We start from the raw sequence: 21,484 nt of genomic DNA, 5'->3' as shown, positions 1-21,484 counted from the left end.
TTTTATAGGCTTGGTTTATTTACTATACCTGCCGCATCATATATGTTATTTTAATTCAATCAAAATACTTCTAAACTGTGCATAGGGTGGAGGGACCACTAATGTATGAAACAAATTTATTAATTCCAATAAAGATGAATTCTGAATTGTGTTTATTGAATATAATGAAATTGGCAAGAACATAGTCATTATTTTATTAATACATATCAAGATACAGTGAATTAAAAAAGAGCCTAAGCACAAAGTTGATTGAAAGGATTCACATTTGTGTAAATCACCCTCTGCAGATACAGACAGAAATGCTTTATGTGTATATGCTGCATTATGCAGGTTATAGCGTCAGATACTTAGGGGCAGGGGTGAAGCAGGGCAGAGAGGCCAACTTTCAGAGGGATGATTTAATACAGGAAAACTGGGAGGCTAAGGGAATAGGGTTTCATCTCAGAAGGAAAAAAAAGAGAGTCTTCAATATGGATTTAAGGAAAGCTGGAGTTACCTAGCTCCAGAGAAAAGGAACAGATGTTAGAGAAAATGGCGAGAGAGTGTAGACACAGTGACTCTTCTGCTCTCTCCTCCTACGGGTTCAAACAGAAGCCACATCTTTCTTAGTCTCTGTGATAGGGCTGTTTAGGTCCCTGAGCCTTTGTTCTCAGGGCTTAGGACCATAGTATCAGTTGTAAGAACTAGTTTATTGCTAACAGTCTTCCTCCATATATTATATAAATGTGAGTAAAAGAAAATAGACTATGAATTTTTAAAAAATAGAATAATTTTTAAATGACATATAATCATAATTGCTTATACATACCCCTGTGCAATAATTTGAAAATAACAAGATGCTTCTTTGTTTTAGGTTTATGCGATCAATAGTGCCGGCGCAGGGCCAAAGGTTCAAATGAGAATAACCATGGATATTAAAGGTACATGAGCTGCCGTCCCGTGAAATGCTGTTGTCTTAAAAGTAATTATAGTTTATATTCTGTATTGGAGTTATGGATGTAGTTGTTTTTAAATGATGCATATACATATAGTAAGCATACATTAAGTAATAAGTAGCAATATATGCTTATTAAAGCTATAATTAAAATACCTAAATCACGAGGCAAATTACCATGTTAATTACAGAGGCTGTCTGCTATATTTCTTTTCCGCTAAATTGAAATTTTGCTGAGACCAACTTTATAATTGTATTTTGTTTTTTTAATTTTATTGAAAAGAAAACTTCTTTAAATTGCCCATGACTGGACTTTGACTAGTTCTAAGTAGATTCTCTGACTCATCTTTTTGTGAAAGTCAGATTCCTTTAAGTTAATAAAATGGTGTTTACTGAACTACCATATAATCAACTTTTATGATTCTGGCTATAAAGTAGATCTATCAATTCATGATTGACAGGGATTTTTTTCATAGAAAATATATAAAAATTTAGAGACTCCCTTCCCTCACCAAATTCCACAAAACCCAGAGAAGATTATTAAGAGGACTTTAGGGCCACTCAGTTACTCAGGGTGCCTTCTCAAGAATGAAAACGTGCACACAATTTTGTCACTTCTCTAAAAACCTGTGTAAAACCTGCAGAGAGATTTTTTTAAAAACTATACAGAGCTTTAATAGAATTACACCGGATCCTCTTTCTAAAATGAAAACCATCTTCTCTCAGTCTTTGGTAACTACAGGCAGCTCAGTGATTAAAATGCCATCTTTAGGCTGGTCGAGGACCAAGTCGCGGAGGTTGAATCCTGGGTTGGCCACTTGCTACCTTGTTTGGCTTTAGACAAGTTTCTTAACACCTCTAAGCTTGTGTAATAGAGATAATACTAGTTCATTCCTCGTGTTGTGAGGGTTGAGAGAGAATCTGAAAAACCCACAGTGTCTAGAAACTTGCTTTGTTAACAATAAGAAATATTCACTTAAGATGAAGCTGATAAATTTTATTTTTTCACCATTGGGTAGTTTATATAACTGTAATACTATTTCTTTGTTATTCAGTGGCAGACTTACTCATATAATCAATATGTAACAATAGATGCATTATATTTAGTAAAATTTCCCATTTCAGATACTTTGCTCATCCTCTGGAAAAGATGTCTAGTTCTGACTTCCCACACCTTATATAGAGCAGATAGACTCATGACCAGTTATCTAGAGAAGATGGATGAGTACTGGTAGCAGTGATGGGGTCTAAAAAATTGAATTTTTCTCCAATAATATGCATAATTTTATTAATGACATGGAGTAACACTGGATTAACAATTGTATCAATTTGGACAGTACCATCCAATGACAGATTCCTATAACTGGAAACTTTGTCTTGGGGGCTCCCCAGTGGCCTCCCTCGAACCTGAAGGCTGTTCCTGCCACATCCTTTCTTCCTTCCTTCTCCTCATTTACACATCAGAACTGTGATCTTGCCACCTAGTGTTGCTCCCTGCTCCCCTATTCTTCACAAATATTTCCCCCAGTAAACTTCCTGCATATCTAATACCATCATAACCCTGACATCTCAGAGGAGTGAGCTAAAGAACTGAGTCAAAAAGATTTGGTTCATGTCTTGATACTTCCCTTTCACAGCTATGTAGCATAAGGCTGTTTTCCTCATTTATCAAATGGAAATGATACTGCCAATTTTATGATGTGGTTAAGAGGCTTTTTTAAAAGATTTTATAAATATGAGAATTGAAGTTTGACTAAGCAACTTACTAATGCTCAAACAGCTAGTGTGTGGAGCTCTAAGATGAAACAAGCAGAACTTCTACAAATATTATTTTTGAAGATATTTGTATGCATTGACGGTAAAATGTGAATTATGACACTTGTAGAAATTATTCTGGAAATATGTTACAGTTAAAAGTACATGTATCATTTGCCCCAGAAATTCTGCCCTTGGGAATATATTCTATAGAAATAAAAGAATCAGTGAGTAAGACTTAAGATATAAGGCTGATTAGTGAAGCAAATGTTCAAAGACTGAAGGAAAAGTGAATTCCCATCACTCGGTGAATGACTGAATAAATGTGACGCAGTTGTACCGTGACATATAATATAGTTATTAAGGATAATGAATTAACCCAGAACTTGGTGACTTGAAAAGATTTACACAGTCATTATAATAAAAAGCAATATGTGGTGTAATTATACTACTTAACAGAGCCCCATTAAAACGTATCAGTGAGAAAAATCCATTATGTATGACTTTATGTATTTTTATATGATTACATAAACATAAAGAAAAATATGAGAGGATATCATTTAGTTGTTTGGTATGGATAATTGTGGGGTTGGAGGGCAGGGCTCCTGGTATGCCTAGAACAGAAAGTAGTGAACCAGCTAAAGGAAGTAAGAGAAAAAAAAAAAAACACTAAAATAGTATGATTTAATACATTTGTGAAAATTTTATATATATATGTATATATAGTTTGAATTTCTTTAATACGTGAAGAGGAATCAGATGTCTGAAAATCATACCTGGGCTCCATTATCTCAGACAAGTCTCAAATATATAATTATATCATTAGGAGGTAATAATTGCCAAATATCTGCTGTATCCAAACAAAAATGTTTCATGTTATTTAGGTCTGTCATCACTTTATCTGTAAATGACCTGCATGAAAGGAGAACTTAAAATGACTTTCTTTTTGCTGTAAGAACAAAAAATCAACAGGTAGTGATATTTCTTCTTCATGTTTATAGCTCCAGCACGACCAAAAACCAAACCAACCCCTATTTATGATGCCACAGGAAAACTTCTTGTGACTTCAACAACGATCACAATCAGAATGCCAATATGTTACTACAATGATGACCATGGACCAATCAAAAATGTACAAGTGCTTGTAGCAGAAGCAGGAGGTACCGTCACATGCCAGGTTATCTTGTTAAATTGTGGAGTGTGGACTGCTGAATGCTAAAGATTCAAAATTAGTAATATAAGATAGACTCTCGATTATTACACATCTTTTGAGCTTAGTAGATTGTCAATATTATCATTAATTTTACTGATCATTAATTTATGCCTAAATAGTTTATCAAAATTAAAAGACATGTGGTTAAAACATTTATGTATTCTATATGCTGGTAGGATTTTGGCAGGATGCAGTCTTGATAGCTTCTTTGAAGGTGAGAAAGAATCACTCTTGACTGAAGAATGCTTTTTCTCTGAGATGTCATTCTCCACAATAGTGTCTATGGATTCATGTGTGATGGGATGGATAGGGTTACCTGCTTATCCAGGTAGATCAGTTGAATCATCCCTGGTGGTTCAGAAAGTGAAAGATGTTGCATCCAGATTTTCCTCATGCAATTATAGAAACGCCTTTTATAAAAGTGAAAATACATTTGGATATGACTTGTAATAATTCTTCTTTTTTCTGAAAATAGCTCAGCATGATGGAAATGTAACAAAGTGGTATGATGCATATTTTAATAAACCAAGGCCATATTTTACAAATGAAGGCTTTCCTAACCCCCCATGTACAGAGGGAAAGGCAAAGTTTAGTGGCAATGAAGAAATTTACATCATAGGTGCTGATAATGCGTGTATGATTCCTGGTAATGAAGACAAAATCTGCAATGGACCTCTGAAACCAAAAAAGCAATACTTGTAAGTATAGTTTATGCTTACTATGCATCATGATAGCAAGCTAGTTGACATTTTTAACCCATCCATCTACTCCTCCTCTTATTTTTTCCAGTAAGTACTGGATATCCATAATGTGTTGTGACCTGATGCATGATAAAGATCAACAAGGCATTGTCCTTTCGTTCAGTAAAAGTACAGTTCTAGGGAAAACAGGCAAACTTATAAGTAACTGTGGTTTGAAATAAGCAACTAAGGGCAATATGAATATTGTGCAAATTGGAGAACTCAGGAGAATTTAATTCTTTTCGTCAAGGGCTCTGTGACTAATGTGTGATGTTTTGTCTTTCTCATTATTCTGCCATGCATGCTGATGTATGTACAGTTTTAGAAACACTATCCTTGTCTTCCAGTTAATTGTGGTTTCCCTTTGCTTCAGTTATAACAATCATTTTCAGCTCTTCATATTATCAAACATCTAGATGATGTATTAAAATATTTATAATTCACTTTAGTATTTGGTATTCTGTAGATTATAATAGTCGAATATAAAAACAGATGTTGATATTTTAGCTCTATTAAATGCTTTGCTAAATTTGGCTTTTTTCCTACTAAGTTGACTATTATATCATGACTATAATTTTTAAAAATTTAATTTCCAAAATATAATTTTAATACTAAATTTGAAAAATACAGCTAATTTCACTTTTACCTACTAGTTAAAGCGTTATTAAATTCTTCATAAACATCCTAGGGCAACCTAACATTAGAAAGAGAAGTTAGAGCATTTTGTTTTTTACAAATGTCTATTATCTGTTATTAAGAACACTTACTTGGTTACTAAATTATGCCCTGAGATTAATCATCATACAATAATAGTTACAGATATGATATACTATAAAGTTTTATATCCAAGAATTATTGATTTTGCATAATTTTACCAAATCATTTCATATAAACCATAAAATCATAATTTGAGAACAGCAGAGATTATTAATGTAGATTGATGTTATATTTTAAAATTCTTGTATGTTCATAGTTTTAAAATAAGGTAAATTTTGGTTGTCTCTGTGGTGATAGAATTATCCAGCCATTTTTAAGGTTGATTTTCTTCCGTACCCATTTTCTATGTTGTATGTCATGGAAGCATATAAAGAAGTGAAAATATAGCTATGCACACTCAGAATTAATAAGCATTATTTATTTACATGTGAACAAGGTAAGTTTTATATGATCATTCTAAATCTGACTTACTGGTATTTTCAAAGGTGGCTAAAGTGTAGTAGTTATGTTTAATTTAAATTGTGTTTTGTGCTGACATTAATTAATTTCATCTGAACAAATCTATGAGAGAGATGATCTACTTAATCTGATTAACTGCTGACTATTCATGAATCTGGTCAAATTTTTCATCACACTGATGAAGTTGAAAAGGTCTGTGTCCAGGATAATTATTCATCTCACGTAAAGATACTATTGGTTCTAGTGGTGGCAGATTTCTAAGTTTATACACTTTGTAAATTCATGTTCTCTGAACAAAAATGTATTTTTGTAAATTCATGTTCTCTGAACAAAAATGTATTTTTCCACAGCTATTTGTTTAAATTATACATAGGAAAAAAGTCATATGTAAATTGTTTTTCTTCTTCCACAGATTTAAATTTAGAGCCACAAATGTCATGGGACAATTTACTGACTCTGATTACTCTGATCCTGTTAAGACTTTAAGTAAGACATTTTTGTAGTTTAATTTCATTTATAATCTCAACATGCTAATCATAGCTGTAATGTTGCTTAGTAAATGTATTCCATGACTGAATGTTCTCAAGTATAAAGTCATTTCAAGGTTAATTATGTTGACTAAGGAAAAAGCAGTTATTTATAATACTCTTTTAAGTGATGGGCTGCATCTATTCAAATTTGGACATAGATTTCAATATGGTATTCGGTCTAGGCTGATGTGTATGGACATTACACGAAGAAAATATTTGGTTTTTTAATATGCAATCTTCTAAGTAAAACATTTTTACTTCATAAAAATGAAAAAGGATTAAGGAAATTTTTCTGAAATAATCCTAAAAGTTAGAAGCTTATCAGTCTTTTTAAGTTTTCTGTCTGATCAGTGCTATCCTGAGTTTTTCAATTGTATCCACCCAGTCAGGCCTGGATAAAACCTAAGTACCATTCAGTCAGATGCAAGTATACTTCCTCCTTTTCTCTTTCTCCTCCTTCCTCTCCCCCTCCTCCCCTTCCTACTGCTACTTCTCTTTCTCTCCTCCGCCTCCTTCACCATCAACATATCTAACATCAAATATTCTGCTCCAGACATACTCTGAGGTCCTTAGTATGTATTAACTGATGGATTCCTCACGATCCTTTAATTTAGGTCAGTGGTTCTCAATGGACTGATTTTACTGTCTGGGGATTTGGCAATGTCTGGAGCCATTTTCGGTTGGGTTGTCCTCTAAGTGTGGGGGCTGAGCTAGTGGCATCCCGTGGGCAGAGAGGTCAGACGTGCGGCTGCCTGTCCTCCAGGGCGTAGGCAGGTCCCTCCAGTAATGAATTATCTAACCCCTAATCAATGTGCTGAGGTTCAGAAACCCTGTTAGGTTGCTAATGTTAGTTCCATTTTGCAGATGAGGAACCCATGGCCCAGATTCAGTAATTAAGTGGCTCTACCAGCACAAATTTTATAACCATCCTGCAAATGCAGGATTTAGATCTGGATTCAAATCCTGACTCTCTTTTCTCAAGTGGTAATTTCTATTACCCTCAGAGTTTCCTTATTTGGAAAATGGTGATATTATCTGCCTTGAAAGATTTATGTAAAACAACACGGGTAAATATATTAACCTTTTATAGTTAATAAAAATGCTGAATGCTTAATAGCTTCTTTTTGATAGGTTATAATGAAAGATTTTAAATTATACTTCCTTGGGAGCAATTCTTTCCCTATGATTTCTCTGAGTAATTCACAACTTTGTGTCTCCTGTGTATCCGTCTCTGAGCCTGTGGAACTCTGTGTGTTGTTCAGATCCACAGTATATATCACCAGTGCAATAGATTTCAGTGAGAGTTATGGTTGAGAGAAGATAGAAAATGTTCCAGCATTTTTAGTTAGAAATTCTCATCTGGTTCTGGACCATTAATTGTATAAAAAGCCAGTTTCTGCTCATATGGCTTAGAGAAATGACATTCTGTAGATACAGTGCTAAAAAGAGATTACTTTGTTGTATTGTTTGCTGTGTATTATTCATCTCACAGCTTCTTGGGTTTATATAGATTATTGATATGAGGACAGCATATTCAACTGGTTATCTGGAGTGTAAAGTTGACACATCTGGGTTAGTAGGAATGAAAGAAGAGGGAAAGTCAAGCATAAGGAACCATAGTGCGCAGGAACGTGAGCGAGTCCTCAGATACTGCAAAACAGCATCCTTGTGGCCACGATGTTCCGCATTCAGCACTGGCCACAGGTGGTCTCAAGATGTTTCTCAGCGATGGTCTCCTCTTTTTCTTCCTGTCTCTCACAGCCAAGGCAGTGGCATACAATAAGTAATTCTAGAAGGCAGGAGAAATACGCTTGTTAAGTTCTCTGATTCCTCTCCTGCTGATTCCACCACCACCCCAGTCACCCAGGTGCTAATGTGTGTGCACCCTGGTAACAGCAGGAGTGTCAGAGGATGTAAGATATAGAAGGAAGGGCAGAGCACCAGATCTTACCAAGGTTAGAGAAGGAGGGACTGGGAGCCAGACTGGACTCGGCAGGTGGAATGCCGTTGGGGTGGTAAGGGGTAGTGACAGGGAAGGGTCGTAGGTATCTACAATCAGTTTTTCAGGGTTCATGTTATTTGTTGGAGAAGGAAATGGCAACCCACTCCAGTGTTCTTGCCTGGGAAATCTCATGGACAGAAAGCCTGGCAGGCCACAGTCCACGGAGTCACAGAGAGTCGGACGCGACTGAGCATGCATACCCGTGACATAAGGATAGCCTTTCAGGTTCCTCCGTAGAGTGGCCTTCAGTGGGCTCTCTCCTGGCAGACAGCAGCTTGATAATAGGCTTTTGTTCTGTAATGCTCACTCTGACTGACCACATGGAATTCTGCTACCTAGTTATCTGTAGCTAGTAAAACAGTACTGGGCAGGAGTAGATGGAGTTTAAAGGAGTGCAACCCTCAGTTATGGTGAAATGAAATGTTCAGATTTGTAATGTGTCATGCACCACTGGAGCAGAATTCTTTGATCTAGAGCAAAGTAGCTCAGTCATTCTGTTGGTGAATGGATGTAACACCATTAATTTCTGGCCTCACATTATTATTATTTTTACCTAGCTATAGGATATTGTGGTTCTGGGTCTGTCCGGTTCACGCTGAGGAGTCAGGCACTAAAGTGCACCCTCCAGAAAAGGTGCTGGCCTACAGTTGATATTCATAAAAGGCCACGAAGTCATAGTTTTTGGAAGAATAACATTGCTGAGGAGGATATAGTAGTAGGACTCAAAAAAAGAAATAAGTTGACCATTTCTATAGTGGGCAGTGATCAATGGCAAGAATGATTTCACGGCTGTGAGAGTAGGGGCCAGCAGACAGTAAATGCAGTGGTATAATATCCCTGGGGTCATAAGAGTACAAAGGATGCACGCTGAGTCCTCTGTCTCTAATATGTCATGTATTAGGATGCAGGACTACTGGCTCCCAGCATTTCTCACAAGCCTGCCCAATACTTGGGTGTATCTCACACTTTAGCCAAAGAAGTCTAGGTCCCATCTAGATCATCAAACCACCACTGGATGTACATTCACTGGTATTTTGCACACCACAGGCAAGGAGCTTCAAGTTGAGTTACCCATCAGCACAGTCTTCAGGATTTAAGCACCTTTTGAAGGCTGTGTTTTGAAATCAGTATAGGACAGGCACTTATAAGACTGGCCATTTTGATAGTGGCTGCGACTGTAGAGATATTATTATTGGGAGGTTAAATTAGGGGCAAAGAATCACTGATGAACTAAAAGGCTTAAGATTAGTGAAAAGGCTAAAAGCGGGACAAGCGAGAAGGGGCCAGACAGGGCTTTGCTAAATAAAGACGAATAAGGTGGAAGAGGAATCACACCTGGGGAAGTCTTGATGACCTGTAGGAATAATGCAAAATGACACGTGCCATCATTTTAATCCTAAAGATATACTTACAACTTGCTTTTATTTGCATTCAGGACTGAGCTTTAGAATTTTTATTAACCAAATTCATAAGAATTCTTAAATTCATTTTTAAAAACTCCTCCTTAGGTATATAAGTTTATGGAAACTGCTTGCAGGCAATGTTTTGATTACATGGTTTCATTATAGAGGAGTCCTGTGATTTGAACAGCAGACACTCCTTTATATACCTCACAGGGCTTCATTAAAGTTGAACAAGAGGAAACAAACTCCGTGGCAAAGGCACTCTGTGATGGGTGGTTGTTTTTTTTTTGTCATAACACTCCTCATTTAATTACTGTACTAACAATGAAAAGTTCCAGTATTCTCACTTGGGAAGAAAAATAAGGGGTCACTATATATTTTTTTGTGACAAAAGGAATGGGGGGAAGTTTTATGATGTTCACAGGTAGTAGTAATGTGATAGTGAAGCCCGTAAACTCTGCAGCCAGACAAGCATGTTTCAGGCCATTTTGGCATATATGGAATTTGTGACTTTGAATTAGTCACTTAACAAATTAACCTCTGCAGTCTCATTTCCAAAAGTAGAATAATACCCAATTCATAAACTAACTGGGCTTCCCTGGTGGCTCAGACAGTAAAGAATCTGCCTGCAATGCACAAAACTCAGGTTCAATTCTTGGGTTGGGAAGATCCCCTGGAGAAGGAAATGGAAACCCACTTCAGTGTTCTTGCCTGGAGAATCCCATGGACAGAGGAGCCTGGCAGGCTACAGTCCATGGGGCAGCAAAGAGTCAGACACGACTGAGCAACCTACACTTTCACTTCACACTTTCATAACTTAACTGGGAGATTAAATCAGATGAATGTACAGATTACTGCTGCTGCTGCTGCTAAGTTGCTTCAGTCGTGTCCGACTCTTAGAGACCCCATGGACTGCAGCCCACCAGGCCCCTCCATCCATGGGATTTTCCAGGCAAGAGTACTGGAGTTGGGGTGCCATTGCCTTCTCCGACAGATTAATGAATAAGGTTATTAATAAATATATGAAACATTTTTTACTTATGTGCCAAGCCCTTCACGAGTGTTTTTCTCTATATAGCCTCATGTATTTTTTCACTACAACCCTATAATGTGATTTCCTATTTATGGGTATCCCTAATACACTGCTAAGAAATATGAAGCTGGGTCTTTAAGCAGCTTGCCCAGGGTTACAGAGCTGGGGAAGTACACCACCAGCTTTTAGACCCAGGCAACCTGACTTCAGGCAATGTTGTGTTGCCTAGAAATTACTAAGTGCCCAAGCAGCTTTCATTACTATTGCTAATTTTTCTGCTCCTGCATACTTCCTATCCTTGCTGTACCATTTTCTCCTCTCAATATTTTAAACTATTTCTAGCTGTTCTCTTTTCACCTTCTCAGCATTTTAAGGCAAACATTAATACATGAGTATGCTTTATTTTTACACATAAAAATGCAGTAATTCCTTTTGTTTTTTGTAAACAATAAGTGTGACTTTTCTCTACATCCTGGAAACAATTGTTTAGTATCTAATTCTAATATTTTGCATAGCTGATATATGAAAGTAACATTTATTTAGGGTATTTTAATAGATATTTCTTGACTTACGACATAGAATGACTTCTGGTAAAATCTTTGTACAGTATTTAAATATTCTGGATGGCTAGTACAGGGCTGAAAGAAAACTCTTTTAACTGAAGTTCTGTCATAATAAATGAGTTAAAAGCTCAAATTCACATTCTCTTATGTGATATGTATCTGTAACAAGATACAGACATTGTCCTAGGAGCTATATAACTCATTTAAATTCAAGCTTCTTCTTAGAAATATAAAAAAGTAGCTTAAAAAGTCAGATCCATAGGCTGAGTTTAAGTAATGATAATTTTAATCAAAAGATAATACTTGTGAAAAATCAGTGCTTTATAATTATGATTTGATTAATTACAGTAGAACATTCTGTTATGCAAATAAAATGATTTGACCTTTCACAGGATTTTAAGTCTTGTTAGGAAATGACTTGTACAAATTACAAAAAGAATGCTTATACTTTCAAGCAGAAGAGTTCCATTTTCTGTGAGAGGACTTAGAGAATAACTTCATTCTGTACTGGTAATGCGATGGGTACATACATAGCAGTGAGTCAACATTTGTCCTGGACAACCACAGTACATTTTGTCCTTTCCTAGTAGTACATTTGTAATGCACGTGCCAAAAGCATTACCTACTGTTTATTAATACATTATTTGTCATTTATTCACTTCACTTGGCTGGTGCTTTGAAATGGTAATTGAATCGGAAAATTTCTATGGTCTATGAAATCATTTTTTTCCCACAAGATTACAGAAGGGAAGCAAAAAGCAAAGGAGAAAAGGAAAGATATACCCATTTGAATGCAGAGTTCCAAAGAACAGCAAGGAGAGGTAAGAAAGCCTTCCTCAGCGATAAATAAGAGGAAAACAATAGAATGGGAAAGACTAGAGATCTCTTCAAGAAAATTAGAAATACCAAGGGAACATTTCATGCAAAGATGGGCTCAGAAATGGTAGGGACCTAACAGAAGCAGAAGATATCAAGAAGAGGTGGCAAGAATACACAGAAGAACTGTACAAAAAAGATCGTCACGACCCAGATAACCATGATGGTGTGATCACTCACCTAGAGCCAGACATCCTGGAATGTGAAGTCAAGTGGGCCTTAGGAAGCATCATTACAAACAAAGCTAGTGGAGGTGATGGAATTCCAGTTCAGCTCTTTCAAATCCTGAATGATGATGCTGTGAAAGTGCTGCACTCAATATGCCAGCAAATTTGGAAAGCTCACCAGTGGCCACAGGACTGGGAAAGGTGAGTGTTCATTCCAATCCCAAAGAAAGGCAATGCAAAAAAAATGCTCAAACTACCACACAATTGCACTCATCTCACACGCTAGTAAAGTAATGCTCAAAATTCTCCAAGCCAGGCTTCAGCAATACGTGAACCGTGAACTTCCAGAGAACTTTTAAAACCAGCTGGTTTTAGAAAAGGCAGAGGAACCAGAGATCAAATTGCCAACATCCGCTGGATCATGGAAAAACCAAGAAAGTTCCAGGAAAACATCTATTTCTGCTCTATTGACTCTGCCAAAGCCTTTGACTGTGTGGATCACAATAAACTGGAAAATTCTGAAAGAGATGGGAATACCAGACCACCTGACCTGCCTCTTCAGAAACCGCAGGTCGGGAAGCAACAGTTAGAAGTGGACATGGAACAACAGACGGTTCCAAAGAGGAAAAGGAGTACTTCAAGGCTGTATATTGTCACCCTGCTTATTTAGCTTATATGCAGGATACATCATGAGAAATGCTGGGCTGGAGGAAGCACAAGCTGGAATCAAGATTGCCGGGAGAAACATCAATAACCTCAGATATGCAGATAACACCACCCTTATGGCAGAAAGTGAAGAAGAACTAAAGAGCCTCTTGATGAAAGTGAAAGAGGAGACTGAAGAGGTTGGCTTAAAGCTCAACATTCAGAAAACAAAGATCATGGCATCTGGTCCCATCACTTCATGGGAAATAGATGGGGAAACAGTGGCTAATTTTATTTTTCTGGGCTCCAAAATCACTGCAGATGGGGATTGCAGCCATGAAATTAAAAGACACTCCTTGGAAGGAAAGTTATAACCAACCTAGATAGCATATTCAAAAGCAGAGACATTCCAAAGGTCCATCTAGTCAAGGCTATGGTTTTTCCAGTGGTCATGTATGGATGTGAGAGTTGGACCCTAAAGAAAGCTGAGCACCAAAGAATTGATGCTTTTGAACTGTGGTGTTGGAGAAGACTCTTGAGAGTCCCTTGGACTGCAAGGAGATCCAACCAGTCTATCCTAAAGGAGATCAGTCCTGGGTGTTCATTGGAAGGACTGATGTTGAAGCTGAAACTCTAATACTTTGGCCACCTGATGTGAAGAGCTGACTCATTGGAAAAGACTCTGATGCTGGGAAAGATTGAGGGCAGGAGGAGAAGGGGACAACAGAAGATGAGATGGTTGGATGGCATCACTGACTTGATGGACATGGGTTTGGGTGGACTCTGGGAGTTGGTGATAGACAGGGAGGCCTGGTGTGCTGCGGTTCATGGGGTCACAAAGAGTTGGACAGGACTGAGCGACTGAACTGAACTGAGATTCCAAGGTCTAGTGACTCAGTGCTACCTGATAAAGATGATTCTTTATTCATCTTCATGTTTCCTTTCTCAAGCATATCCAATTAGGAATGAGCATGTTAAAATATATGAAACAAGCCATTTATATTTTAATGTGTAAAAAAGGTGTATCTAAAATACTTGATGAGCTCTTATATGCTCATTTAGTGTCTTCTAAATCTAGGTGAAGATTCTAGGTGACCATGAAACTCTGATAAATGTTTAAGATTCACTATTTATTCAAATCCACCATGCAGAGGAGCCATAGAAACTCTTAGATTGTTAACATTTATAAGCACCAAGCCAGGGGAATAAAGGTAAAAGATTAATCCCTGTATATTTTACACACAGTTAACCTATGTTGTCACTTGTTTTTAATACTTTTTACAGTAAAATTATATAACTTAAAATTGATAATTACTAATTATATTAAAAAACAAACACTTTTATAGTTATTATGGCTTAATGCCTAATCTTCAACCTGAAACTTTTAATTTCTACTTCAAAACTGAATTTTTAATCAGTAAATTTAGAAAGTATTTATTGAATATTTGCTATGTGCCTGATATTATTCTCAGACTTCGCATACAGTTGTGAATAAAATAAAGACACCTGTTTCAGGAATCCTACTTCTGGACTGGTAATAGGATAATGCATAAATGAATTTTAAGATACGTTAAGAGGGTTATGGAGGGGAAAAAAAAGTAGAACAGAGTGCAGAAGAGGCAGGAGGGGTAAGACAGGAGGTGGAGGAGCTGTAACTTTCCATCTTAATAGGGTAATGTCTGAGTCCGCTTGGGCTGCCATTACAAATACCATAGACATAGCGTAAACAACAGGGTTACTTTCTCACAGTCCTGGAGGTAGGCAGTCCAGCACAGAGCTCCAGCCGGTTCCGGACGTGCTGAGCGCTCTCTTCCTTTTCGCTGTGTCCTCCTGTGGCCTTTCCTCAGCATGTGCACGCAGAGGGAGAGAATAGGCTTCTGGTGTTCTCTTCTTAAAAGGACACTATTTCTGCTCAACCCTTAAGACCTAAAATAACATTAATTTCATCCTTACTCAAATACTGTCACCCTGTACTTGTGTTAAGGTGTAGGCACATGTGTTTTGGAGGGACACACACACTCAGTCTGTAAGACGCTTCATTGACTAGGTGATATTTGAGAAAATTCCTGAAGGTGATGACATGGCTCCCCAGGAAGATCTACAAGAGAAATCCCTTTCCAGGCACAGGAAGAAGCTGGACAAAGCCCTATGTCAAAAGTGACCTGGCGTATCCCACGAGCAATAAGGAGACAGTCTGGCTCCAAAGCAGTAAGCCAGACGGCGACTGGAAGGGAAGTCAAGAGAGAACAGGGAACCAGAGTGTTAAGGAGGGACCAGAGACCATTAACCTATGGCCAGAGGCCACTGGAAGGACTTTATATTTTGTCTGAGAGAGATGAGGAGGATTTTAAGTAGAGAGGTAATATTTTAAAAGCATTATTCTTGCTTAACTATGCTGAGAATACATAGAAGACAAGGATAGATACAGGAAGACTTGTTAGGTGTCCATACAGTAATTCATGCAAAACAGGATGGCAGCCTTGATCAGGTTACTTGCAGAGAGGTAGTAATAGGTGAATAGAGAGTACACACAAGTTTTGAATAGTATAACGAACCCCAAGTACCTATTAAGTTTGCCACATCACTATTTGTGCATTTGTCATTTTATCTCTGAAGCGTTATCTTCCACTCCAAATACTTTAGCTTATTTCTCTAATAAGTCTGTTTTTATTATATTGTTGCAGTTAAACAAAATTAATGTTGAATCCTTGATATTATGTAAAACCACCTACTTTCAAAACATCCTCTAATTTTTTTTTTCTTTATAACTTTTTTGAAACAGGATCAAAGGAGAGGTTCACACAGTATTTTTGATTTTTGTTTCTCTTAATCTGGGCTTCCCTGGTGGCTCAGATGGTAAAGAATCCACCTGCAATGCAGGAGATGCAGGTTAGATCCCTGGGTTGGGAAGATACCCCGGAGAAGGAAATGGCAACCCACTCCAGTATTCTTCCCTGGAAAATCCCATGGACTGAGGATCCTGACGGGCTATAGTCCATGGGGTTGCAAAGAATCACACACAACTGAGTGACTAACATTTTCAGTTTTCACCCTTTCTCAGTCTATTTTCATCTAGAAGAGACTTCTTCCTCCCACCTCCCCACTCCTACACCAAACACTCATTTAGGCAACTAGATGAGCTGTCCTGTAAGTGGTTCCATGTTCTGAATTTGTCTCATTGCTCTTTATTGATGTCATTTTATTCTTGAACTACTTTTGTATAAATTAAGAGATAAGATCTAAAGGTCTGAATATGTACAATTAACATTTTGGCAGGAATACTTTACAAGTGTTGCTGTGTAGATCAAAATACCTCATGTCAGGAGGTATATAATATCTCATCTCGCCACATTTTCTGTGACGTTAAAATTGATCAGTTAATTTAGTGATAGTGACAGCATGATTCTTCACTGGAAGTTTTTTTCCCATGTTATAACCAGCAAATAATCTGTGAGGTGATAGTCTGACATTCCCTAAATGTTTAAGTCCCTATCAACCTCCTAGTCATTTAAAGATGCATTTGTGATTGTTACCTGAGTCAGTTATTTCATTAGGAATGCAAAATTAATTTCCAATTTTATTCTTTCTTCCACATTTATTAAACAGAATTTTCCTCTAAAATGGAGAAGGCAATGGCACCCCACTCCAGTACTCTTGCCTGGAAAATCCCATGGACAGAGGAGCCTGGTAGGCTGCAGTTCATGGGGTCGCGAAGAGTCGGACACGACTGAGTGACTTCACTTTCACGCATTGGAGAAGGAAATGGCAACCCACTCCAGTGTTCTTGCCTGGAGAATCCCAGGGACGGGGGAGCCTGGTGGGCTGCCGTCTATGGGGTCGCACAGAGTCGGACACGACTGAAGCGACTTAGCAGCAGCAGTAGCAGTTCCTCTAAAAAGGAGCTTTTTTCTCCTTAACTAGGGCTTTTTTTAATTCATAAAAATAGAAAGCCAGGGGAAAAAATGCTTAATTTTCTCCCTTTAATTTCAAAGTTTTAGAGTGAAAGAAAAGCAGTTTAGCTAAAACCAGAGCTTACAAAGTAGTATTTTTTAAATTTTCATTTCTATTTCATTGAATAATATTAGAACTCATGGATTTTTATACTGATGTTGAATATATTTTTATCAGTTTCAGTTTTTATTCATCATAACGTTTAAAATGTTCCATCTTTGGCCAGTAGGACCTCTTAAAGATGACCTTTTCTTCTTTCTATACCACTTGCCTTTGACAGTTTCTTAGCTTTCGTGCCCCATTAGATGTCCCAAATTCCTTCTGTGCCCTAATCGCAATTTGGGATTACTCTCTCTGCAATTTTCCCTAGTTTCTTTTAGTGAAAAGTGTGTATACTTAGAAGATAGAGTCAACAGGATTTCCTCAGAGATTTTGGATGTGTTCTGCGAATGAGAAAGTCAAGTATGACTGCAAGATTTGGGGACTGGGCGACTAGAACAAATGAAGTTGCCATCAACCAAGAAGAAGAAAGATGCAGTTGAAAGGAGGGACAGACAGGAGTTCAGTCTGGGACATTCTGATTTTTAAAATTTAATTACATTTCTATATAAGATATGTAGTAGGCAACTGAATATACAAATTGGGAGTTCCTTAGATTACAGTTAAGTAGACATCATACAGATGAAAATTAAAACCATGAGGCTGCATGAGTACACCAGGGGTATGAGAAAGAGGACCAAAGATTGAGCCCCAAAGTTAAAAGATCTAGAAGATAAACACATGTGTACATGTTGTTAATGTTACTGAGAAATAGGCCAAAGTATATCTTTCTGTATTGTAGACCCAACAAAGTATCCCATATAATAATAATTAATGATCATGTTACACTTTCTCTTCAGGTGAAGGACTTTCAGAACGAACTGTAGAGATTATACTTTCAGTCACTTTGTGTATCCTTTCCATCATTCTTCTTGGAACAGCTGTGTTTGCGTTTGCAAGGTAAGACTATTTGCATTAGACTTATTCCGAAGATGCTTTATGGACAGTTATGGTTTAATTAGGAGACAGAAGCCCACAGTGGTTACTAGGATAGGAAGCATTTAATAATAACAACTTAACAAATACAAATAGTTTACAATTAAAAGGAGTAAAAGAAAACACTAAGGGATCCAAAAGTAGCAACTGCAACCAAGCTGTGCTCTCTAGTCTAAGGGCAAGTGGACAATAGGTGAACAAACTAGAAGTTGTCTCGCTCCCAAGAATGGAATGGCCGCCACAGGCACATGCATCCTATTACAGTGAGCAAAGAAATATGACAGAGAAAGCAGCTGGAGCTGGTCCGGAGAAGCTGCCTGTCATTACTGGAGGGTAGGCAGCCTGGAATTAGTGAAAGCAGTCCTTGCTGCCTGATTGTGGATGGGCTGAAGCTACTTAGCATCATTCACTGATGGGATGGCAACAGCATGAACTCTAGAAGCAGCTGGGACTCATTTAGGTGGACTACTGGCCTTCCACAGTGAACCATAATAATGCAGCCCTAGAACACACAAGGGCAGTATCGCCCCGTCCCTACTGCCTTGCAGGATGACTAGCGTCCTCTATTAAGAAGGCTCAACATCCCACCAGCTGGCCAAGGAGTCTAGCTCCAATATCTCAAAGCGGGACAAAGAGGTAGAGGACTGAGAGACAAGTTTTCACAAAAGGGGAAGGTGCCTGGCTTTCTACATCTTTGAATATTTATAACTCTGATAGGTTTAATTAAAAAGATTTTAATCAGGTTTGACCTTTGGGTTGGGAAGATCCTCTGGAGGAGGCCATGGCAACCCACTCCAGTATTCTTGCCTGGAGAATCCCCATGAACAGAGGAGCCTGGCGGGCTACAGTCCATAGGGTCGCAGAGTCCGACATGACTGAGCAAGTAAACACGGCACACCGCACAGGGGAAATCTTAGTTGTGATTCTAAAATCCAGTTTCATAAGATAGATTGCCAAGTTAAAGGGACCTTCCATTTGTAAAAATAACCAGTATACTAATTTCCTAAGTAGCTCAGTAGGCTCTGTTTTATCTGAAGAATGTTTTCCTGTATTGTGTTTGCCAAGCATCCTCTGTTTCATCTTGAATCTTTTAAATTATCATTTTGATAGAAAATTTGAAGGGCTCTTGATATTTTTCTTCCACTAGATAAGTGTTCTCAGATTCAGCCAGAAGACGGTGAGAGTTATATTGTGCAAGCTATGGTCCTTGTCCCCAAGGGACATGCAATCCCTGTATTCACAATGTTGTTCTGCTCCCAAATCATTTCTTTATAGGATGAGCTCCTCTAATGGGCAGAAAATGGCCCCCTTTTACTCCCTACAACTTTCCTTCATGTGGCTGTTCAGCCACCAGAGTTTAATCTCACCTGAACATCCCCTACGCATTCACACACTGCTGCTTTTGTTCAGTCCACTGTAAATGTGCTTCCTCCACCTTCTGCAACACCCAAGTCAAACTCTACTTTTTATTTCTTCTAAGTGCCAATAGTTATAATCACATATCATTTCATAACCCATCAATTACTGTTTTACAAGTTGTAATTTGAATATTTTTCCTCTGTATGCCTTTTCTACATTCCAATCCTTCTCAACTAAATTATATCCTTGAGGATAAGGACCATATGTTCTACTTTCTGTATCATCCTCAACACATAAATCATAATAAGTATTAAATATTTGCATACAAGATATAAAAGCTAAATATTACTTTGTATTTAACATAAATTTGATTTGCAGATTCATGTGACTTCTATTTTTGAACCTGAGTTTTCTGGTTATATTTTATACTCTTAGATTATATAAAGAATATATAATTAGATATACATACTTGGCAATATTTTTATAAAACTTATGTATCTTGTCATATGTAAGTGTTTTATGTATGTAAAAACAGTGGAAGGTTGTCTATTTGAACTGGTGCGGATAGCAATGTGCTGTGTCCACATTGGCATATTCCTTTTTATGATAAATCTATGGGACAGCTTGAGGGAGGAGAAACAAGCTCACAACATCCATCTCATTCACTCTATACTTTAAATGTGTCAGTGACTCAGGCCTTGAAGAACTAATTCTCATTAAAAATAGCATGTTAAAAAATTATAGTAGAATATATTCTGTGGAATTAAAACAGGGAGAAGAATTTGAGTAGCTGTAAATTTGCAATGTGTTCACAGAAGTGATCCCAACAAAGAAATTATTTGACTAATGTCTTAAAAAGAAATCTAAATACAAATGCATGCTTTCTATGCTAGTTCCTCCTTGGACTTTACTACACTTACTTTTAGAATTCGACAGAAGCAGAAAGAAGGTGGGACATACTCTCCTCGGGATGCAGAAATTATTGACACTAAATTCAAGCTGGATCAGCTCATCACTGTGGCGGACTTGGAACTGAAGGACGAGAGATTAACGCGGTGAGCACACTCCTCTGGGCGAACAGTGGTCCAGAGGGCCCGGAGCCATGACCCTATTGTGACCTGTACTTGTTGGAAGTGTTTGTGGGGCTTCTATTTACACAGGTCACAGAGATTTTCTTTCAAAGGGTGACCTCCATCTTCCACACACTTCTCACTGGTGTTCAGAGAATCACTTAATCTTCCTAATACTTTGAGTTCAATATGAACCTGGGTCTATAATGTTCGGCAAAGCTTTTTTTTTCTTCCTGAAACAATATTTATATACATTAAATCTTTAAAATTATGTCTAATAATTCACTACATATGATAGTATTTTTTTTACAGTGGATTCTTCCTGTCCACGTTTTAAATTACATATTTATTCAAATTTGTAACTGCTTGATATTCTTTTTATCATTTTTTATAAAAGCCTTCTTTAAGCTCTTTATTTAATGTAAAACATTATTTTAGTTAATGTAAAGTTACATTAAAGTCAAAATTATATATTAACACTTCATTTTTTAAATTGCTTAGTATTTAGGATTAAATAGAAAGTAAAATTTATCTTTGAAAGGAAAAATTTTAAAGTCTGCACTAAGTATGTGCCATCAGTATGTTTTGGAAATAAGAGTACTTAATTGTAAATGTTAAGTAATTTTATATTCTTTTAAAATCATAAGTTTTTCAAAATGTTGGCACATTTGAAAAACTTCTATTAAGATAATTTACCAAATTCTTAATAAAAACTATCATCAGAAAGTTTTAGATTCTTATGAGATTCAGTATTTTATGATGCTCTTAGCATGTGAAAATATGGCACCAAAGGTCTGAAACTTAAAAAAGAATTAATCATTTATAGTTGTCATTTACCAAAGCTGGTCTTTACCTAATAGACTGACTTTGCACAAATATTTCCAGCATGTCTAAAAACATCTAATAAGTGCTATAGATCGAAGTGTCATCTGATAAGCAGAGTCCTTCCGAATGCTACAAAATGAAAGTTATTTGGTGTTATCAGTAAATTACAAAGTACTTTGGTTCATTGGATATGAAAATTCCTTTAAT

At 37.1% G+C, this 21,484-nt stretch overlaps 2 protein-coding genes across 3 annotated transcripts in view; one reads left to right on the top strand and one right to left on the bottom strand.

Moving 5' to 3' along the window:
* The window catches only part of PTPRQ (protein tyrosine phosphatase receptor type Q), a 283,288-nt gene that overhangs the window by 212,507 nt on the left and 49,297 nt on the right, over positions 1–21,484 (top strand). For both annotated transcript variants that reach the window (XM_025284400.3, XM_044941897.2), the window contains exons 38-43: positions 854–920; positions 3,691–3,849; positions 4,378–4,600; positions 6,231–6,304; positions 17,888–17,987; positions 20,309–20,437. In XM_025284400.3, the coding sequence (XP_025140185.3) occupies positions 854–920; positions 3,691–3,849; positions 4,378–4,600; positions 6,231–6,304; positions 17,888–17,987; positions 20,309–20,437 (752 nt within the window). The remainder of the gene's footprint in view (positions 1–853; positions 921–3,690; positions 3,850–4,377; positions 4,601–6,230; positions 6,305–17,887; positions 17,988–20,308; positions 20,438–21,484) is intronic.
* The window catches only part of LIN7A (lin-7 homolog A, crumbs cell polarity complex component), a 316,647-nt gene continuing 302,951 nt past the window's right edge, over positions 7,789–21,484 (bottom strand). Inside the window, exon 6 of the mRNA XM_025284407.2 lies at positions 7,789–8,137. The gene's annotated coding sequence lies outside the window, so the exon portion shown is untranslated. The remainder of the gene's footprint in view (positions 8,138–21,484) is intronic.

Source organism: Bubalus bubalis, chromosome 4, assembly GCF_019923935.1.
Source record: "Bubalus bubalis isolate 160015118507 breed Murrah chromosome 4, NDDB_SH_1, whole genome shotgun sequence".
Taxonomy (NCBI): Eukaryota; Metazoa; Chordata; class Mammalia; order Artiodactyla; family Bovidae; genus Bubalus; species Bubalus bubalis.
Note: the sequence above shows the minus strand (reverse complement) of the source record. Positions and strands in the feature narration are given on the sequence as shown.